At 43.9% G+C, this 21,581-nt stretch overlaps 1 protein-coding gene across 2 annotated transcripts in view; it reads right to left on the bottom strand.

Annotated features, from left to right (window-relative positions):
• PITPNC1 (phosphatidylinositol transfer protein cytoplasmic 1) overlaps positions 1-21,554 on the bottom strand; it is a 240,802-nt gene extending 219,248 nt beyond the window's left edge. For both annotated transcript variants that reach the window (XM_040640376.1, XM_040640377.1), the window contains exon 1: positions 21,120-21,554. Coding sequence is in view for 1 of the 2 variants with exons in the window: in XM_040640377.1 (XP_040496311.1) it covers positions 21,120-21,167 (48 nt within the window). In the remaining variant the exon portion in view is untranslated. The remainder of the gene's footprint in view (positions 1-21,119) is intronic.
• Between the last annotated feature and the right edge of the window lie 27 nt (positions 21,555-21,581).

Raw genomic sequence — 21,581 nt, 5'->3', positions numbered from 1 at the left:
GAAGGATACTACATAGCCGTAAGGGGCACCTGGGTGGCTCAGTGGGAAGACCATGCAACTCTTGACTTCAGGGTCATAAGTTCAAGCCCCACACTGGGTGTAGAGATGGCTTAAATAAATGAATAAATACTTAAATAAAAAAGGATATTATACAACCATAAAAAATTATTGAATTATAGTTAGATGCATCAATCTCACCATCAAAATGTTGAGGGAGAAAGAGCTAGCTTGGCAATACAATGGGGAGAAACAGTCTTTTCAACAAATGGTGCTGGGACAAATAGAAAGTCACGGGCAACTGAATGAATTTGGATAACCACCTTATACCCTATACAAAATCAACTCAAAATGGCCCAAAAACCTAAATGTAAGAATTTAAACTATAAAACTCTTAGAAGAAAACGTAAGTATAAATCTCTGTGACCCTGGATTAAGGAATGGTCTCCTAGACAGGACACCAAAAGCACAAGGAACCAAAGCAAAAATAGATACACTAGTCTTCAACAAAATTTTAAATGTTTGCACTTCAAAGGACATTATCAAGAGAGTGAAAAGACAACCGGAAGGATGGGAGGAAATATTTGCAAATCATGTATCTGATAAGGATCTAACACCCGGAACACAAAAAGAACTCTTCTACCCGATGATAAAAAGACACATAACTTGAATAGAATTTCTCCCAAGATTTGCAAATAGACAATAAGTATGTGAAAAAGATGTTCAACAGCATTAGTCTTTAAGGAAATGCAAATCGAAACCACAATGAGATACTACTTCACACCCTCTAGGATGACTAGAATTAAAAAGAAAGAAAATAAAAAGTGTTAGCGAGGAGGTGGAGGAATGGGAGCCCTCATACACTGCTTGTGAAAATGTAAAAAGTGCATCAACTGTGGAAAACAGTTTGGCAGCTCCTCGGTAAGTTAAACAGAATTTCCATACGACCAGCAATTCCACCCCTAGATATATTTCCAAAAGATCTGAAAACTGGTGCTCAAACAAAAACTTTTACATGACTGTTTATAGCAGCATTACTCACAATAGCCAAAGAGTGGCAACAACCCAATGTCCACCAATGATGACTGCATAAACAAAATGCGGTATGTCCATACGATGAAATATTACGGAGCCGTAAAAAGGAATGAATCACTGATTCATGCCATAACGTGGATGAACCTTGAAAACATTATGCTAAGGGAAAGATGCCAGGCACAGAAAGCCGTATATTGTATGACTGCATTTATATGAGATATCCAGAATATACAAATTCATAAAGGAAGAAAGTAGATTTTGGGACACCTGGGTGGCTCAGTAGGTTGAGCCAGTATGACTCTTGGTTTTGGCTCAGGTCATGATCTCAGGGTCATGCGATCGAGCCCTGCACTGGGCTCCACACTCAGCCCAGAGTTTGCTCATCCCTCTCGCTCTGCCCTTCCATCCATGTTGCTCACTCTCTCCCTCTCAAATAAGTAAATAAATAAAATCTTTTAAAAAATAAAGAAAAATAAAGTAGATTTTGGTTGTCAAGAGCTGGGGGAAAGGGAGTAATAGGGAGTGACTGCCAATGGGTATAGGGTTTCTTTTTGGGTGATAGAAATGTTCTGGAATTAGGTAGTGGTGATGCTTGCACAACTGCTCAGTGAGGAGTTTGCTTCTCTCTCTCCCTCTGCCTCTCCCCCTGGCTTGTGCTCTCTCTCAATCTCAAATAAATAAATAAAATCTTTAAAAAATATATAAATAATAAATAATAAAACCACTGCTCTGTACACGTATTTAAAAGAGTGAATTTGGGGGCACTTGGGTGGCTCAGGCACTTAAGCATCTGACTCTTGCCTTTGACTTTGGTATGATCTCAGGGACGTGGTATTGAGCCCTGTGATGGGCTCCATGTTCAGCTCACAGAGTCTGCTTAAGATTTCTTTCCCTCTCCCTCCTTATGCACATTCCTTCCCCCCCTTATGCACATTGTCTCTCTCTAAAATGGATAAATAAAATCTTTTTTTTTTAAAGTGAATTTTGGGGACGCCTGGGTGGCTCAGTCAGTTGAGTTTCTGCCTTTGGCTCAGGTCATGATCTCAGGGTCGTGAGATCAAGCCCTGCATCAGGCTCCCTGCTCAGTGCAGAGTCTGCTTGGATTTCTCTCTCCCTCTCTCTCTGCCCCTCCCACCGCCCTTGCTCGCACTCTCTCTCTCTCTCAAATAAATAAATCTTTAAAAAAAAGAAAAATGACTGGTGGGGAGTTAAAAAAGAAGGACAATCATGACCCTCGGAGGAGCTCATAATCTAAAGTATGAGTGGCCACCAGCTCCTGAAAGCCACAGCCTCATTTCTTCCTCATAGAATAATCTCAGCAAAGGTTTTGTCATTCCCAGCACTAGCTATGATAAAGGAATCCATTTCATACAATTAAAATATTAAATACATCTTACTTTCTGGGGTTCAGAGTTTTATTCAAAAATTTGTTTCATCTCCCTTTTATAAATTTCCTTTTAAAGACTCAGGAGATAAGTGGAATTAGAATGCATAGTGAATTATAAAAAACTTGTTTACAAGACTTCCTTTTTCACTTGAAGTAATGTACTTTTAAAGCCCTGTTTTAAATGATATCTTTAGATTATCACGCATTCTTATCTAGGCTCTATTAGTTTTTGAATATTCATATAATGACATCTTGAAGTGCCTTGTTGCAAGATACAGTCTAGATAAATATAGAAGCTTTCTAAAAACAATCAAGATTTCCCTCAAGATTTATAATAGCTTTAAGGTAATCTAAAATTGTATCTATGTTTCAGCAAAGAGTTTTTAACTTGATCACTCTCTTCCCAGGAAGGAGGTCAATATTCTCATTTTATATCACAGTTTCTGGGATATACACCGCAAAAGGTATCATTTCTGTAAATAATTCAGGAATACATTTCCATTTTAGGATCAATGGTCTCTACTGATAAAATTAACTTGCTAATGAACAAATAAATGTCAACTTCTCTGGCTGTACAAAGCAATGGTGTTACTGGAGAAAACAGATGGAATTTGTAGTAAAGAGCCCTGGGTTTGAATCCAGCTCTGCCATTGACTTACTGGGTGACTAGCAAATCCTGGGAGCCTCAATTTTCACATCTGTAAAATGAAGATAATAGGATCCACCTTGGATGATGACTGTAAGGATGAAATGAGATAATTGACATAATGGTCCTGGCACGCTAGAATGTTCCACAAATGTTGGCCCACTGTGTTTTCCCTTACCCTGTGAAAGCAAAGCCTTGCTAAGTGAATGCCCACATAAACAAATACATAATTTTAATTAAATGTTTATACACTAAAAAAAATTGGCTTCACCCATTTACTAAATTTTCTCCTCTGCATGCTCAATTATAATCTCAGTTAAAGGGTTTCACAAAACATCTAACAAGAACCAGTTTTTGGGGGCGCCTGGGTGGCACAGTGGTTAAGTGCCTGCCTTCGGCTCAGGGCGTGATCCCGGCGTTGTGGGATCGAGCCCCACATCAGGCTCTCCTGCTATGAGCCTGCTTCTTCCTCTCCCACTCCCCCTGCTTGTGTTCCCTCTCTAGCTGGCTGTCTCTATCTCTGTCAAATAAATAAATAAAATATTTAAAAAAAAAAAAAAAAGAACCAGTTTTTAAAAATTAAAACTAATGAGGAAGCAGAGAATGATCCATTCTTAAGCTTAGGAAAACAGAATTAAGGGCTTCATTTCTATACCCAAAGGCCTCCTAGTTTCTGAACCAAGCTACGCGGTTATGACCCCTATTTTGTGATTTGGAGGTTACCAAAAAATTGGTGGCTTGGATAAAGACAGAAAGGCATACTTCTTACATCTGCCGCTAAGCTAAGAGAATTCATGAACATGGTAAATAACAGAAGCAAGAATCAAAAACATTTTGTCCAACTTGAAATCAGCAGATGCCATTCATCACATTTACATTTCAAAGTCCCATGGTAATTACACTGTTGTTGCTATATGGCTGCCTGTTTTTAGGGATCTCAAGCACACACCAGTACAGAGACTGAGCTTTGCGGGGAAACTGCAGGGAGCTGATCACCTTGTGAGAAGCAGCCAGCAGTCTGACACAGCTTCTGAAAATGGCAATGCGCACACTCAAGTATCAGCAGAGCCTCGGGGGCCAGGTCCTCCAACATCTCGGGCCGCACCCGGGGCGTGCCTGTTACTGTATGGTCCTCGAGCTACAAATGGGTTTTGCGTGTTCCAAAGGTTGAAATAAATCAAAATTAGAATAATATCCTGTGACGTGTGAAAAGCATATGAAATTCACATTTCAGTACCCATAAATAAGATGTTACCAGAAGAGAGCCATGCCCATTCATTCATACCTGTCTTCGCCTGCTTTTGTCTTACAGGCCAGAGGTGAGTGGTTGTGATAGTAACGAGATGGCCTACAAGTCTGCAGCGTGCCTATCTGACCCTTTACTGAAAGTCTGCTGATCCTCTACAGCATTGTGTTCAGGATTTTTTAAATGGCAGCAACAAAGGAGAACCACGGGAATGATGAGGGAATCCGGAAACCATTTCCTAAGGTGAGTCATTGAGAGAATTGTGGATGTTAGGCCAGTAGAAGAGAAAACCAAAGGACAACAGGACAGTTTTCTTTAAATATTTAAAGAGCCAGCATGTGGAAGTGGCTGGTATTTGTGTCACCATAGAGGGGGGAAATGAGCAACAGCCATGAAAGTTCCAGGGAGGCAGTCAGCAACAAAATGTAAGATAGGACCTTCTAATACATCCAGGTGGACAATCATAGGACAATCGTGGCTTCTGAGGTCACCCCACAGAACAGTGAGCATCCTGCCACGCTGGTATTTAAGCCAAAAGGCAAGATGATCACCATGCAAGATTATTCTAGGAAAGATTCTTACAGTAGTCAGGAAGCAGAACTGTTTTAACCATAGTGTTCTTCCTATCATTTTATCCCAAAAGAAAGAAAATGATCATTTAATAGCAGGTGAACACTTAATGACAGGTCAACAGAAACAACTTCTACTACCAAATTACTGAAGATTACACCCTACAAGGAAATAGATCTATAATTGGTCTATATGGATATAATACATAATACATACGTGTATATGTAAAATGGCATGTTAAAAAGAGGTCTTCCATTTAAATAAAGAGTACATCAGCTATAAAAAGAATCACATTAAGAAAAGAAGGGTTATTTTTAGGAGGAGGGCTCCAATTACACAAATAAGGAAAGGACATCCACCACTAAATAAAATGAGCTGAAATCTTTCCTTGTGTTACTACAGGAAATTGGCATGGCACTGCTGCAAAGAGGGAAAATCTATATATAAAGTAGAAAGGGGAGCAATATGTTAAAAAAAAAAAAAAAAGCATGGCTAAGATATAGAATACGGTGAAGGGCACAGTTGGGTGATTTACTTTGCAAAACAGCTTTACAAACAACATCACAAAGCACAGCCACCTGTCAAGCTGTTATTTTGGCCGGCCTATTTTCAATGGCAATCTTGACACCCAAGCAAGAGACACACCACCATAGCAACATAAACATCACGGTGTCGGAGAATGAAATTTTAAGAAGCAATGTATAGCCCCATGCAGGCTTGGAAATAAATCTAATCCTATAGCATTTGTTACTATTGATGAGGTTTTGGAATATAGGTGAGGTTCAGGGGGGTGGAGTCCGGAGCCGACGAGCAAGAAAGAATTCTTGAGACGTCTTTGGTGCAAAATGGTGGTTTATGAAGCCCAGGGACAGGACCTGTGGGCAGAAGGAGCTGCTACCCACTGGTTGTTAAGGGGCGGCTGATATATACTATGGGGTTGGGGGAAGTACGGAAAAAGGGAGGTTTCAAAAGGATTTTCATATGTTAAAGAAGACTCACAGGATACCGGAGGCTTGACCACTGTCAAGTTAAGGTTGTTTTTCCCCTCTAAGAAGGCATTAACAGTAAGATAGTTGGGAGATTTCTAGAAGAATGTCACACCTGTGCCACCCAGGAGTGGGGGATGGGGGGGTTGCAGGGTGTCAGCTTATGCTTTGTCCTCAGCTTGCCTTCTGTTCCCTCATCTCTATGATGTAACATTTCCACCGGCCAAACTCAGATCCAGTGGATAACTCAGGATTCCCTTCCCATGGGCCGTTTGGAAAGGAGACTCCAAAATGTCTTTGTACTAGCTGGTCCTCCTAATATAAAGGTACTTCAAATGCGAGACAATATCATTTTCTCCATAGCTCAGGGAACGCACAATTACCAAGAATTCATGCAGCATCCACGGATGGACAATTATCACCCCTTACATTTGCCAAGTCAGCTCTCTACTTCCTATGACTGGCCCCTGATGGAAGTGGGGGGGGGGGAGGCACTGAACAGTTGAGTAAGCTAAGGCATGGGAAAATCGAGTCTTCCTAAATCGATTCATAGATACCACACAGTTAGGACTCAGCTTGTTCTTCTAAGTTCACGTTCATGCTCCTAGATATACCATACCACCCTAAACCAGAAACCCCAACATAGTGCAACCTAGATTTTGGTTCAAGGAGATAAAATGCAACGGTGCCTCATTAAAGGAAAGGGTAGGGAAAAATGAAAGGAAAATCACATTTGAAAGTAATTATGCCTTTTTCAGGGATGATACTCCCTATGAGAGGTGGAGCAATTACCAGGACTTTAAAACGTGAACACTGTAAGGCGTGACTGATTTGCAATTCAAAAAACTCCAACAAAGGCAGAAAGAAAGCTGATCATCCAGCTTAAAGATGAGACACACCCAAAAGGTGCGCAGCAGAGAGGATGGGGGGGGGGGTGGTAAAGGGTGAGCAGGTCCTATCCTGGGGTGTGTCCTGAGCCCCGGGGTCTGCAACAGAGCCCTGGATTCCAACCCCAAACCACAGTCCATTAGGCCTGGCCACCACCTCCTCCTGCCTCTTTCTGCCTTCTTCTTAACTTTCCTCCAAAACAGAGGCCAGCCAGTAAGGCCCTTGGCAGTTCCTTCTCCAGGTCCACTCGAGGACAGCCGGTCTAAAGTCCAGCACAACCCCGAGAGTAGCTGTTAGATGAAAAATACACGAATCTACGATGAAGCTTCTGGGATGCCAGGGATTTGGCTGCTTTTGATCTGAGAACCAGGACTGAACCCCTTTAAAAACTAAGATGGTTTCTGACACACATCACCAACATCTTTTAAAAAAGAACCAAGTCCTAAAGCAGCCTGGGTAAAAAGCTGAACACCTAGGTAAATAATGGCTAATCTCAAATACACCTGACCCTTTTGGAAATGTTTTTCTTGAAAAGGCTTAAGGGGATTATTCCATTTGGACAACTAATAGCCTAATTACTATTTTTTTTTAAACCACCACCAAGCTCCTTTTCAGCCAGATCTTGGCAAGGAATCTCGAAGTACACCCCTATCTGCAGCACCGTAAGTCACGCCGCTGAAAAACATAATTACACTCAGCTGTGTCCAAGTTTCTGTCAACCACAATCCAAGAGAGGTGAGCTATTAAATCTTGACTCTAAAGGTTTTTGGTTTTTTTTTTTCATTCTGGACACGATGCCTCTTTATGAGCCGCAAAAGCATAATATAAAAAAATGAGCATTCATCATGGCCTTCCACACAACAGGCTTTGGATCTCCAGCACGCACAGTACAATCTGTACCCCGATGATTAAATGCAATTCTAGTTCTCAAACTCTTTGCACTTTGAGGGGGGAGGATTAAATAACTAAATTCCATATCTTTAAATCTGTCTCATTGAGCAAAAGAACTGTCTACTTTCATGGTACTTTCTAAGCATGAAGAAAACCACTTTTATCCACCGCATCCGCTCTCAGGGAGGTTTGAACTACTCCAGAATGATGATCCGTGTGCGGTGATATCAAGGGTCATAATGTGTTTTTTTTCATCAGCACCAGCATCGTCATTATTTTAGATCAGGACAAACTTGCAGAATGTTCCTGATGGAGGACCCTGTCATCAGGGTGCTAACCACAGGAAACTCAACATTTCAGAGGGCCTGTCCATGGGCTCAAGGAGTTAGTGGTAACCCCTGTCTTCACAACTGCCTGTCCAGACAAGTAGGCGATTACAAATTTAGCTCTCTCACACATCTATCCAGTCTTGTTTCTCTATTTTAATTGACAATTACTGGTTTAAGGCGAGTGTTGTCCTCTGAGGCTTCGTGGTTCTGATGCATTAGAGGCTAAAGAGGCCCGTAAGGTGTTCAGGCACATGCTTCTCAGACTGGATGCATATTGAGAGCCAATATTTTATTAGATCCCACTACCTTCCTGGATAGTGTGGAACACACTCCTCGAGAGTGGCAAAGCCAAAATCCTATAAAAATCTAATGAAATCCAAGTGTTTGGCTGGTCAGTTGAAAACCAGCTGCAGACATCACTAAGAGAATTGACAAGAATGAAAATGTTCCAAAGTTTATTTATCAATAAGCCATTATACTGACAAATTATTTTTTCTCCTGCATTAAACATTTACAAAAATTTTTAAAAAGCCGACATTATAACTGTACTTCTTCAGAAAAAGGGTCCAATTAATGTCTATTTCCACCTAGTACAGGAATAAAGCATCATTAATCAAATATTCTGTCTTTCGCTTTAACAGAAGAACACTTGTCCGTGCCAATCCTGTTTGTTTGAAATGCTTCCAAAATGCACTGGTCTTTCTTCCTGCCTTAGTAAAGATTCTGAACAAAATGCACTTTTTCTGTTAAATGACAACAGAAGTAGTCCTGAGTTGTAGTGGCCAAGCAATTCATCTGTTGCCACAAAGGTACAGGTTACTGTGTCATTAATCCCCCCCCAAAGTATGGATATAAACACATTTTGTCATTTTCCTTCCTTGAAAGAAGGCAAAATTCAGGAAAAAATTCTATTTGGTTAGATCCTATGAATTTAATTTGTATTAAATTTGTTTCGGGAAATGGTATAGGAGTTAAATGAGAAAGTAAGGAAAGCAACACCTTAAAAACAAACAAAACACAACTGACCAGATACCTAGAGTAGAAAATGCATAGGGATGCAGGCAGGTGGAGTGGGGATTTCTTCTTTAATGGGTATAGAGTTTCAGTTCTGCAAGACAAAGACAGTTCTGTGGCTTGATGGTAGAGATGGTTACCCAACAACACAAATGTACTCAATACCACTGAGCCCTACACTTAAAAACAGTGCAGATGGCAAATTTTGTGTTTTATGTTTTACCACAATTTTTAAAAATTATTCCTTAAAAAACTGACCAGAACATACACATCCAGCTGTGTGTGGTCCCCTTCAAATAGTCCATTTTAGGAGATTATGTACCTGGGGGCACCTGGGTGGCTCAGCCCTTAAGCGTCTGCCTTCGGCTCAGGTCATGATCCCAGGGTCCTGGGATCAAGCCCCGAATCAGGCTCTCTACTTGGTGGGAAGCCTGCTTCTCCCTCTCCCACTCCCCTTGCTTGTGTTCCCTCTCTCACTGTCTCTCTCCGTCAAATAAATAAATAAAATCTTTAAAAGAAAAAAAAGGTGATTATGGACCTGTGTGGTTCAACAGTGCTGACACAGCAAAACATCTCTGGATCTCCACCATGGAACTTAGTAGAGCAGGTGTGTTTGGGTTTTTTCATTATCTTTACCATTTTTGATCATGGTAAATGTCTCTTGAGGATCATTTTTAATTTAGGAAAAAAAAATTTCATTTTTAATTTAGAACAAAAATACCTGATGGCTCCATTTTTGAAATAATTATCAAGTTAAAATTTTTCATTTTAGTCCACGTGAGGTGTGACTCTAAAAGAACAACGTTAATTTGTGAGGGTGGGCTGTAAACTGCTTTGGAGGCGATGCTAGCAGAGGGGAACCAGAAGTTTCCGAGCAGCAGCTAACTCAGCAGGAAGGGTAAATATACAACTTTGAATGGTACGTTTTGATGATTTTCATACGCTCCAATTTGCTTACCTGCATGTGAAGAGTCTTTTAAGTTTTCAACTAAATGTGCCAAAAACATGGCGTCACTTCTCTGTTCCCATTGTTATTCCTGATACTAATTTTGAGAAAGTCACAGGTGCTCATCAGCAAACCAATCTGCTGCTGATGTCTATGAAAGCCAAAGGTTTTTACTGCCATTAAAAGGAATAATTTCCAAAAGTGTAGGGGTGGTTCTCTTTTTAGAGCATGAACTACAAAAGTTATTTTCAAAGGAACATGATTCACTTATCAAAGCTACACAGAGGAATGTCACTTGGTTTAATACTTGGATAGAATGGATGGTTCCATGGAAGATAAAACGTAAGGACCACTCTCTTTGTTTAAGTGGAATGGAGGAACTACTTCCCCCCAATTATTTCCTTTGATAACCCTGAACAAGTTTTCTCATCTTGAAGATTTTTATTTATTTGTTTGGGTGTGTGATAGATCTGGATCACCTTCTGTGGTTCCTTCCGGCTCTCGGATTCGAGGGAAGGCAGAGCAGGGTAGAGCAAGGAGCGTGTACTCTGCAGTCTGACCAGCCTAGGTGTGGATGTAAGTCTAACACTGACTAGCCATGCAAGCACCCACGACCCACATGGGGAAAGTGGGATCATAATACCCAACTCATAAGGGCCGTTCTGAGGACTAAACCAAAAGGCACTCAACAGATATAATTTCTCTCCCCCCTTTGCGTGTGAAACGTAACTGCTATCAGCCCAAGCTATAAAAACAGAAAACAGGGGCGCTTGGGTGGCTCAGTCCATTAAGCGTCTGACTCTTGATTTCAGCTCAGGTCATGATCTTGGGGTTGAGAGATAGAGCCCCATCTCGGTTCTGAGCTCAGCACAAGTCCGCTTGAAAATTCTCTCTCTGCCCCTCCCCCGACCACACACACGTGCGCTCTCTCGAAAATAAATAATCTTAAAAAAAAAAAAAAAAAAAGAACCAGAAACCACATTTTAAAATACTTTCCAAACAGAACGTTTCCCAGGATGCATTGCTGAGGCATACGGTGCTGACTCTTCTATTATGTATGTGAAAGCAAGGTTACTGCAAGGCCACAGTCAGCCAAGACCTTGTGACACAGGGTAACTGCCTAGCTCCTGGATGCTGTGGTCAGGAGAGGCAGAGCAAGGATCTCCCACAATTCATGTAAGCCACAAAGATGGAGATGGCTCAGATAAGCAGGTATCACTGTCTCTATAAACTATCTATACAAGTTGGAAACATTTTTGCCAGACATAGTGATAAGTGAAACTTTGCCTCTTTAACAATAAACAAATTATCCCCCACAAAAAAGTACAAACAAAAAATAATAGGGGCGCCTGGGTGGCTCAGTCGGTTAAGTGCATGCCTTCGCTCAGGTCATGATCCCAGGGTCTCAGGATCCTTGCTCAGCAGGGAGTCTGCTTCTCCCTCAGCCTCTGCCCCTCCCCCCACTTGTGCACTCTCTCCCTCTCTCAGATAAATAAAATCTTTAAAAAAAAATAAAGAATAAATAAATCCCACTACAATAATTAAAACTATAAAATATGGAAGAGCACTACAGAAGACAAACAGTCCAGAAAGTAAGATACAGTGCATTTGAGGTTTTCAACAACTTAATTATATCCCAGTTAGTGGAGACTTCTCATTCCCCACTTGATACATTTGCTTTCTTTTTTCTTTTTAAGTAATCTCTATACCCAACATGGAGCTCGAACTCACAGCCCTGAGATGAAGAGTTGCATGGTCCACCAACTGAGCCAGACAGGCGCCCCTAAATTTTCTTCTAATATACAGATTAGTTATTTTTGGTGTAAAAATACACAAATTAGTGCTCAGAAACACCTGGATCTGGCCTTAATACAGCAAATAGAATGACTTCAATGGTGTGTGTGTGTGTGTGTGTGTAGACATGGGGCGGGGACCAATCTTTGGAGATTAGCTGCTTAGATTAGGTGCTTAAACAACATTATTATAGGCTGTCATCAAATTACATTTGTTGGGCCAATCTTACTTCTCTAAGTGATTCATTCTGGGAAAGAAACAACACCCTAAAGATTGTCAGATATAATCCAAAGGAATTAAAGAATGATTTTTTTTTCCTTTGCTCAGGAACAAGAGGAATCTAGAAGGTCATGCTTTACCCAAACTTAAAAGGAGCAAAAGAAGAGACTTAAAAAAAGTGAAGAGTCATTAGATAAACTTGATAAAGAACCTACGTTAGCTACTTGTTTAGATTATGAGTCGACTTCCACTAGAGTCTAAAAAGGAGTTTCAAGAGCAGGCCCCCTTTGTCAGAGCGCTGGGAAATGAAAGAATGAGTCACTTTAATACTTGATGTCAAAACCTTGTGAGGGCCAGCTTTCGTGTTTCTAAATCGACAAACAGCATCGGATAATGCGGTTCAGGCAGTCTGCCAGAACGTGGCGGGGGGACTCTAGCCTCCTTCCTGTGACGTGGGTGAAGCCGGTGGCCAAGGCAGTAGGGCTCCCTTCGAGTGGTCTGTCATCCGGGGAGATTTGCCCAGCCTAGTGTAGTATGATCTTGACATCCCAAACAGAGACTGTTGAGACAGAGTTTGAACAGCCAGTCAGCCTCCTCTGCAATAAAGCCAGTGATGGGAAGTCTTCAGGACATCTGTCTGAGATGAATCAGGCAGAAGGTTCAACTCCCATGCAGAACCATCTCCTCCAGAATGTGTTTTCTAGGACTCATTTGGCTAACACATGACTTCCCATTCAATGCACACAGAAAGCAGAGACATGCACTTGGAGCTGTAGCCAGAAAGGTCCCCAGGTACTGTTCCTTCCATTCATGATAGCCACCAGCCTCTGTCCCCTAGGGGTGGGAAGGAGGCGTGATGGTCCCCCAGTACCCTGAAGCCGTTCAGTGAGCCTCAGGGCAGCTGTTCAAGCCGTGATTGCTTCTTTCCCCTAAGTATCAAGTTCTGACCTAAATTGTGGTCACTCTGGTCCAAATCTGGCAGATTTTCTTCCCACGCTGCTGCAGAAGAGAACCTCCTCCTTTGGAAAGCTGTCTAAAATCAGGACAACTACAGCCATCTCCTTGAGGACAGGGACCACAACTTTTCAGTGGACTCATAATTCAATTTCAGCACTTTCTGTCAATGGCTCTCTGTCTCTAAACATAGATGTCTATGTTTATCCACAGCCACCTCTATTTTTTTAAACAGTTTTATTGAGATGTATTTTATATACCAACTCAATTTTTTTTAAAGATTTATTTATTTTAGAGAGAGTGAGAGTGAGTGGGGGAGGCCGCAGTGGGGGAGGCAGAGGGAGAGGGAGAGAGAAACTCAAAAGCAGACTCTGTGCTGAGCACAGAGCCCAAGGCAGGGCTCAGTATTATGACCCTGAGATCACGACCTGAGCCAAAATCAAGAATCAGATGCTTAACCCACTGAGCCACTCAGGTGCCCCTGTCATAATCTATTTTAAAATGGCAGTGAGAGGCGCCTGGGTGGCTCAATCAGTTAAGCGTCTGCCTTCAGCTCAGGTCATGATCTCAGGGTCCTGGGATAGAGTCCTGCATTGGGCTCCCTGCTCTGCAGGGGGTCTGCTTCTCCCTCTCCCTCTGCCCCTTCCCTGGGTTCATGCTCTCTCTCTTTCTCAAAGGAATAAATAAAATCTTTAAAAAATAAAATTTAAATTTAAGAATAAAATAAACTGGCAGTGAAACTTCTCCAGTGGCCTCTGGACTATAAGCTCTAGGAGGGCAGGAATTACATCTGCCTGTTTGCTGCTCTATCCCCAGCACTCGGCCTCGCACCCGGCACATAGCTGGACTCCAATAAATATTTGTGATATGAACACTTTCATGCTCCCCCTAATGCCAACCTAGATACAAGAAATAATTACTTCAAGAGAAAGTGTCAATCCAGCTATTCCCCCTCCGGTAGGCAGAAAGCCCCCCCCCCCATTCCTGCTCCTTGGTGTGCACACCCTGTTTATCTGTAATTCCTTCCCCTTGAATGTGGGTGGGCCTGACCTAATCCAGCCAGTCTTTTTAAAAAAAGAGTCTGAAGGTCAGAGATAAACACATCAGAGACTTTCAAAGTGGCAGCAGATGCTCTCCTTCTGGAATTGAAGGGGCAAACTGCCATGTTGTGAACAGGGTCACATTGGAGGAAATGGCAAGTAGCCTTTAGGAGCTGGCCCCTAGCTGATAGCCGGCAAGAAAGAGGGGATCTTAGTCCTATAACCATGAGGAACTGAATTCTATCAATAACCACACAAGCTTTGAAGAGACTCCAAGCTCCAGAAGGAAGTGCAGCCCAGCTTAACACCTTGATTTCAACTTTGAGAGACCCTGAGCAGCCACGCCATCCAGCCATGCCATCCCCAGACTTCTGGCCTACAGAGACTCTGAAATAATAAAGGGGTATTGTTTTAAGCCACTAAATTTGTGATAATTAGTTACAGAGTAGTAGAAACCAAATACTCCTCCAGAAGTTAGGATGAAAGCAGAATGATTACATTAACTCCCAAGAAAGATTGGCCTCAAGCTTCTCAGGGGGTACTGCTGAGCAATTTTTAAATGAAGATGCTTGTAATATAAAAGAATCACTAGTTTGCAAAATTTCAGGTGGTATAAAAACTAAGTGAAAAAAAATTTTAAGGAAGGAAGACAACTGGCTCAGCTTTCCAGAAATGGTTCTGTTTTTCCCAGCTTCCTCCCATCCATCCATTCATTAAGCATCTACTATGTGCCAGACTTGAGGTTTAAGCATGAGAGCTGCCTTGTCCAATACAGCGGCCACCAGCCACCCGTGGCCCTTGAGCACTGCAAAGTGGCTAGTGGGCATTGAAATGTGCTGCAAATGGAAAATACACACTGAATGTCAAAGACTTAGTATGAAAGAAAAATAAGTTAAACTATGTTGTCACTATTTTCCTATGTGGGTTACACATTGAAAAGATGATGATGGGAATGAATGACATATAAGCAAACAAATAAGTACAGATTATGAGAAATGCTCTGAAGGAAATAAGTAAGTACAGAGATAAAGAATAGGAGAATACTACTTGAGACAGAGTGGTCAGGAAAGATGTCTCTAAGGCAGGTGACATTTCCACTTATAAACCCACAAGTTTGCTATAAACGTTCAAGTTTTAACACATGACGGCAGCAGAGGCTGGAAGCTTGAGAGGGCTGACTGAGGCCGCGGTTGGTTGCAGGGCCATCACACCGCACTATTCCCACTTGGGTTCCAGGGAAACAGCGCCCACTAGAGGTGTGCAGCCCCGAGATCCCGTCTGTGCAGATGAATTGTTTTTAAGTTGAAAGATGTACAGTATGAAAAGTCAAGCATTCAAGATAATTTTTTTTCAAACAATTTTACATTTTCCAGATACAATTTGTTTTCCAGTTTTACACTTGCACTTCATCTTCCCTGGAGCCTACCAAAAAAAAAAACAAAAAACTAGAAAACCACAAAATTCCCGACTGCCAGCACGAGGCAGGGAGGGCAGGCAATTGGCAATCTACAATCTGAAATTCTCCTTTTCCTCTCCCAGCGGGCTGAATTTACAAAAGATATATAAAACCTTCCTGACTTCTTGCTACAAATCAGCTGATGTCTATATCCGTCTTTTTCTCCAAACAGGGGCAGAAGTGTTAGCTAGTTTCCAAAAAAGTTTCCCAAGTTATCTGACCATAGAAACCTCCAGGCAACAGAAAGCAGGCCAAAGCCCACAGGGGGCAAACAGGGGCACCTGGGCCCTCACTCAGGCGGCTAAAGCAATGAACCTCGACGTACTTTTCCAGTAATCACTGCCCCTGAAAAACACGTTTACTGCCTGTCATTGTGCGCACACTTTTATATTAAAAAAAGAACTTTGTGAATCCCTCCCCCCACACGCACACTTTCTAATTGACACTCCGGGGCCGGTGGGGGGGTGCCAGCACACGGTGAATCTTCAAGAGAATGGGGTGTTGAAACTATATTAATTTTTTTTAAACTGCTTACAAAAAAAAACAGTATTCTCTGTTCACCCGAAACGAGAGCTTTTCTGAAATGAAGTATTACTCACTTAATCAGACACGAGGTTTTTAAGTCAGTTTTTAAGAGCCTCAGGGACTCACTCGCTCCTTTTGTAATGAAAAGCAAAAGTTAATTACCACCCACTTTTAACTAAGGTTTCCTTAACAATAACGTCCGTTTTTTTCAAGGCCCAGAATGTTTTCGTGTGGCAGACATTCACACCCAAATCACGGGGGAAATGCAGTGTCCTTCGCACACAAAGTCAATTTCACTGACCAGCCGGGGAGGACAGCATCTGCTGCTTGTTGTCTGTTCCATTAGTGGTGAAAGGTTTGCTCTTACCCATTAACCCGCCCACGTGCCCCTCCCGACAAGCAAGGGCGCCGTGCAAGATCCCTGGGCAGTAGGAGGAACGTGGTTTTCTGACTGCGGGACAGGCGACAGAAGCCACCAGGATCACCCAGAAATCAAAGTCATGACCCTGGCGCCTTGGTCCCTCCCAGCTAGGCTAAGAGTCAGGAGGAAAAAAAAAAAGTCAAAATAGTGCTTGTTCTTAAAATTTTCCAAAATCATGTTCCTGAGGAACCCTGGGGGAGGTATGTGAGATTAATCCAAGGAAGCTTTACTCTTCATATTAGGGAGTATCACTTTGTACAAAAAACAGTGTCAATGCCACTCAAACTTAAACTCTCTTTCCCGAAAGAACTTCTGCCCTAATACTTGCAGACGCATTTCATGAAAATTATTTAAAACAGAGAATAAGGAGCATTATCGGGCATTTTGGAATCTCCATTTAGGTCATTCCAGACTCGGCACCACCCCAATCCCAAATCTGTTCTCAGAAATGTGCGCAAGAAAATTCTCCCGGGACCCAGGATAAAGTGCACTGGCTCCTGGCCAGGGCAAAGAACAAAATAATATTCTGTATTAAAAACTTGTTTTTCTTTCCTTTGCTTTCTTTCTCTCGCTTCTTTTCTTGGAGGGGAGGGAAGTGTTTCTATTTTTCATTGTGCAACGAATCCCTGAGGACCACAAATAAATCCCTAAAAGTATGCCCATTAACGTTAATGCAGTCAGAACAGGAACTGTTAAAACGCCAAAGCAAGCAATGGAAACAAAAGGATTCCTGCCTTAATATGTGGATGTGCTCAGCTCCTGTGGATGTGCTCTAACATGTGGTGCTTAGCACCATGGTAAGGTGCTGATCTTACTGATAAGAACCTGTCGGGAAGGACTGATCTTCAGGTTGCTCCAAGGAGTCCCGAAGGTGGAGTTTGGGATGCTGGTAGCACCAAGTGGCAGCACCGAGAGGAGAGAGGCTTGGGGCACAAGGGCCTTGAACTCCACCATAATCTCCTTAGAGCCACACAACCAAAAGAAGCCACCCCAAATAAATACACAATCTAAGGAAAACCATTAGACTTGTTAACAAGAGCACCTTCAAACAAAGCTCCCTGGCCTTGCTTCTGGTCAGCTGACCAAACATCCCCTAAGTAGACGGAAGGGCAGAGTCTGTCTCCAAGCCACCTTCTACTAGAGGCTACCTAAGATGCTTAGTGTCCCTGCTTTGAAGAGTGGGCTTAGAAATAATATTTCCTTCCAACGAGGACTCTCCCACAGGAGGAAAAGTGGGAGAAGCCCTGGCCTACAGTATAAAACAGCTCTGCACCAGAAATCAGAAGACCCGGCTTCTGGCCCAAACCCTGCCCTCGGCCGCGAGATGGGCAACTAACCGGATCTTCCACAACCACAGTCTTCCCCACAAAATGAAGTGGCTCAACTACAGCAGATCTCCGCGAGCCCTTCCAAGACTAAAGTTAAAGAATCTACATCACCAAATGCTCCAAACGAAGACGGTGACAACTGTCTCTTTAGAGCCAACCATTGGCCCCCAGGAACCTTTATTGTTTAGAACTTTCCAATGAATGGGTATATATTGAGTTCAGAGATGACAGTGAACATAAATGAAGAAACTATTCTGATGAAGTTTATTAAAATTAATCCATGGGATGTTACCTCTTAAAATTCTTCATTCTGAAATAGTCTAAAAAACTAAACAAAACACCAACACTGTGATCTAGACTGATCTAGACCGTAGTTGAGCTTTATTTTCTTTAGGCCCCAACACTGCTCCTCTTTCCTGGAACTAGGGAACATTTTACGAGTTAAAATAAGGCTTAGAGAAAGAGTAGAATCTAGTACTCTATAACAATTGAAAAGGTCTTTGATTTTTCATTAAGTTGATAGTGTCAACTCTATTTTCAAGAACTGTCTTTTCCTTTTTCTGCATTAAATACCAGTGACAGGCAAAGAGCAGCATAAAGAAAAACACTGGGTTTTTACAATGACTCTGGTTGTGCCTTGGCTATTAACTAGTTGTGTGACCTGGTGCACATTACTTAACCTTTCTGACTCTCAGTTTACCCACCTGCAAAATGTGGATAATAGCACAGGAGTTCCCCTTACGCTCCCCTCTACCGGGAGTTAAACAGGATAAGGCCAGGGAAGAAGAACGGACACAGTGTTGGTTCTCTCACTGACCCTCCTCATTTTCAAAAATATGGGCACTCCTAATTAACTGCGGGGGTTAAACAGAAATAAATTCCTTAAGTACTGTGTAGGCAGAATCAGGCCCCAAGCAAATAAAGCCTTGAAGCAAAAGTTAGGTTTCGAAGAGTCTACCTAAGTTGATGGTAATTGTCTTCTTTGAAGACACTACTAAGTTCCTTCCCAGTTTTAATGTTAAGGACAGGGGACGCCTAGGTGGCTCAGTCGGTTAAGTGTCTGCCTTAGGCTCAGGTCAGGCTCCCATTTCAGCGGGAAGTCTGCTTTTCCCTCTCCCTCTGCTCATGTGTGTTCTCTCTCTCTCTCTCTCAAATTATTTTTAAAAATAATAATGTTAAGGACAGTAGGACACAGCACAAGGGGGGGATGGTGGACACTGGGGGGTTTACCACCAGTCAAACTCCAGGGATCCAACCTTGGTGCACTGGGCCTAGCTTCCTCACCCATCATCTGGCTTGGAAAATCTGAAATCCTATCAGTCTGAAAGCTCTATCAATCTAAACTGTCCCCCTGCTTCTCTAACCAAGTGGAAAACTCCAAAATGTAGCTTTTTAAGAAACTGAATCATGCTTTAGTCCAAATGAATTACACATTAATTAAATCATAATTATACATTCTATTACAAGTGGAGCCTGATTTCATTTGCCAATTAAGAAAGGGCCTCCGAGGGAAAAGAAAGAAAGAAAGAAAGAAAGAAAGAAAGAAAGAAAGAAAGAAAGGGCCTCCATCTGTACATTCAAAAGTGATCACTTCGCCCTGAAGTGGTGGGTATTTGAGTAGCATAAATAAATAAATAAATAAATAAATAAGTTGCTTAAGAGCTGTGCCTGAATGTTCAGGAAAGCCTATGAAGAAAACCAACCAGAATGAAGAGAACAAAAAGATTTTGTAGGTAGTAAGAAGATTCTAGAACTGGTTATTTATCACCTGCGCTGGAGGGGTATTTCATGCAGTACCAACATTACCCCTGGATTCCAAACTCCTAATCAATAAATAAGTCACTGGGGACAGAGAAAGAAGGACACACACCTCCAGGCTGAACTGCTCTAGCTCAGCTGCCCAGGGTGGGAAGAGTTCAACCTTTTCCAGAAATACTCTGGTTAACCAGGGTCACTCGTTTGCCTCCCCCACTCCCCATACAGCTATGTGCTGCTCGTCCACTTGATTTACATGGTCGGGATGCACCCCCAAAACTCTGCCTATCCGCATGGATTCCATCCTTCAGGACTACTCCAATGTTACCTCCTCAAACGCCCAACAGGCAGAAACGCTACGTTGATCACTCTGGCGGGAGCTGACCTTTCTCTTCGGTAGCCAGTGTTCCTGGGATGTATGTTTTGTCAACTCGGAGCTACTTTCATCTTGCCTTAGATTGTACTTGGGTCCTGCCTCAACACTTGATCCAAATGACAGATTAAGACAGCCCCTCGGGAGCACAGACACTTTATCGGTTAAACATCTTTTTCTTTCCGAAAGCACCTATCCCCTTCCATAAGGCAATGGCTCAATAATATATCCGATGGATTAAATACTTTATATTTAAGCATAAATTCAGTTTGGCTCGCCGGTTTCTTTGGCACACTAAACCACACCAGTGAGTTTCAAATTTCCCTGATTGGCTTCACGCTTCCTTGATGTCCCTGGACACGCGCTAAGCAATTGTGAAAGCACCAAAAAGGTAGGGAGGCGAGGGAGAAGAAAGGGAAGCCGGGGCCTGAATAATCCTCACTGAGTCATCATTTCCTGAATGATGGAGCTTGCTGCTTCGGGAGATCTGGAGAAGGGAACAGGAGCAGCCGGTAGAAGACGAACCCCTGCCCCTCGCCCCCCCGCCCGCCCTGCAGCGGCAGGACCCAGGGCCCGGGCGGGCCCGCACCCACGTGCTGGAGCGCCCTCCTGTGGCCGCGCCGCAGTCCCCGCCGCTCCCGGCTCGCCCGCAGACCACGTTCCCCGCCGCTAAAGAGACGCAGAAAGTTTCCGAGCCAGGCGGTTTGCGAAAGGTCGAAGCCAGGTCTGCGAGCCTCGATGAGCGGGCGTGGCGGGAGCGGAGCCCAGGCTGGCGGCGACCGCGAGAAGTCCGGGCCCGGGAGGACTCCCATAGGGCTCCGAGGTGCCCCCCAGCGGGGCTCGGGGCCTGGAGATCCTGAGGGCAAAGGCTTCTCTCGTCCCCAGACCTTACAGCAAAACGCGGGAGGGGAGCCAGGGCCCACGCCAGAACGGGGTGCCTCCTCCCCACCCCCAAGCGCGCTGGGGTGCTTAGGTTTGCCTTATTCATTTTATTAATTGGAGGGAGGGGCGCGCAATTCCCTTTGGTGCATCTGGATCCCCAACAATCAGGATTCTGCGTGCCCCCCAAGACTCCACCTAGAGTCTACCGCCCCACCCAACGCCGCCCTCCCCCGCTGGGGTGACAAGTGGAAACAGCAACTCCCCTTCCTCCTCCCCTCCAGCCTTCTGGCTTGGGAGGTAATGCTCCAGCAGGGTTTCCCTGCCGCCCGCAGTGGACCCGCCGACCGGGAGGCGGCAGCGGGATACGCGGCGCCCTGGGGCGGGGGGCGGGGGGCCGGGAGCGGGCGAGGCCGGGCCCGGTGCGGCGCGGCGCTTACCTCGTCCACGGTGAGCGGCATGCAGATCCGGTACTCCTTCAGCAGCATGGTCCTGCCGGTCGCGCGCCCCCGGGGCGGGAAGCGGGGGGCGCCCCCCAAACCAACAAAGCTGCCGCCCAGGCGCAGGGCAGGGCGCCCGGAGTCCTGCGCTCGGAGCCGGCCGGCGAAGCAGCCCCGGAGGTGCGCTCAGCTCCTGGCTTCCTCCTCTCCGCCCGAGAGCATGTCAAGGTTCGGGTCCGGGTGTTCGGGGCTCCCCCGCCTCCTTCCTCGCCGAGTCGGTCCTCCCGGAACGCGGTGTTGCAAAGTCAGGGAGGGATCAGGGAGGAAGGGAGGGAGACCCGCTGGAAACGGCTCAGATAGGCAGCCCCGGGCGGTAGGAGCGGCCGCCAGATCAGGACATGCCCGGTGGCGGGCAAGGGAGGAAAAGAGAGAGATTTCCGAAAATTAAAACGAATGCACAAA

This window comes from Ursus maritimus, unplaced genomic scaffold (assembly GCF_017311325.1).
Source record: "Ursus maritimus isolate PB19 unplaced genomic scaffold, ASM1731132v1 scaffold_24, whole genome shotgun sequence".
Taxonomy (NCBI): Eukaryota; Metazoa; Chordata; class Mammalia; order Carnivora; family Ursidae; genus Ursus; species Ursus maritimus.
This window is presented reverse-complemented; position numbering and strand designations above follow the sequence as displayed.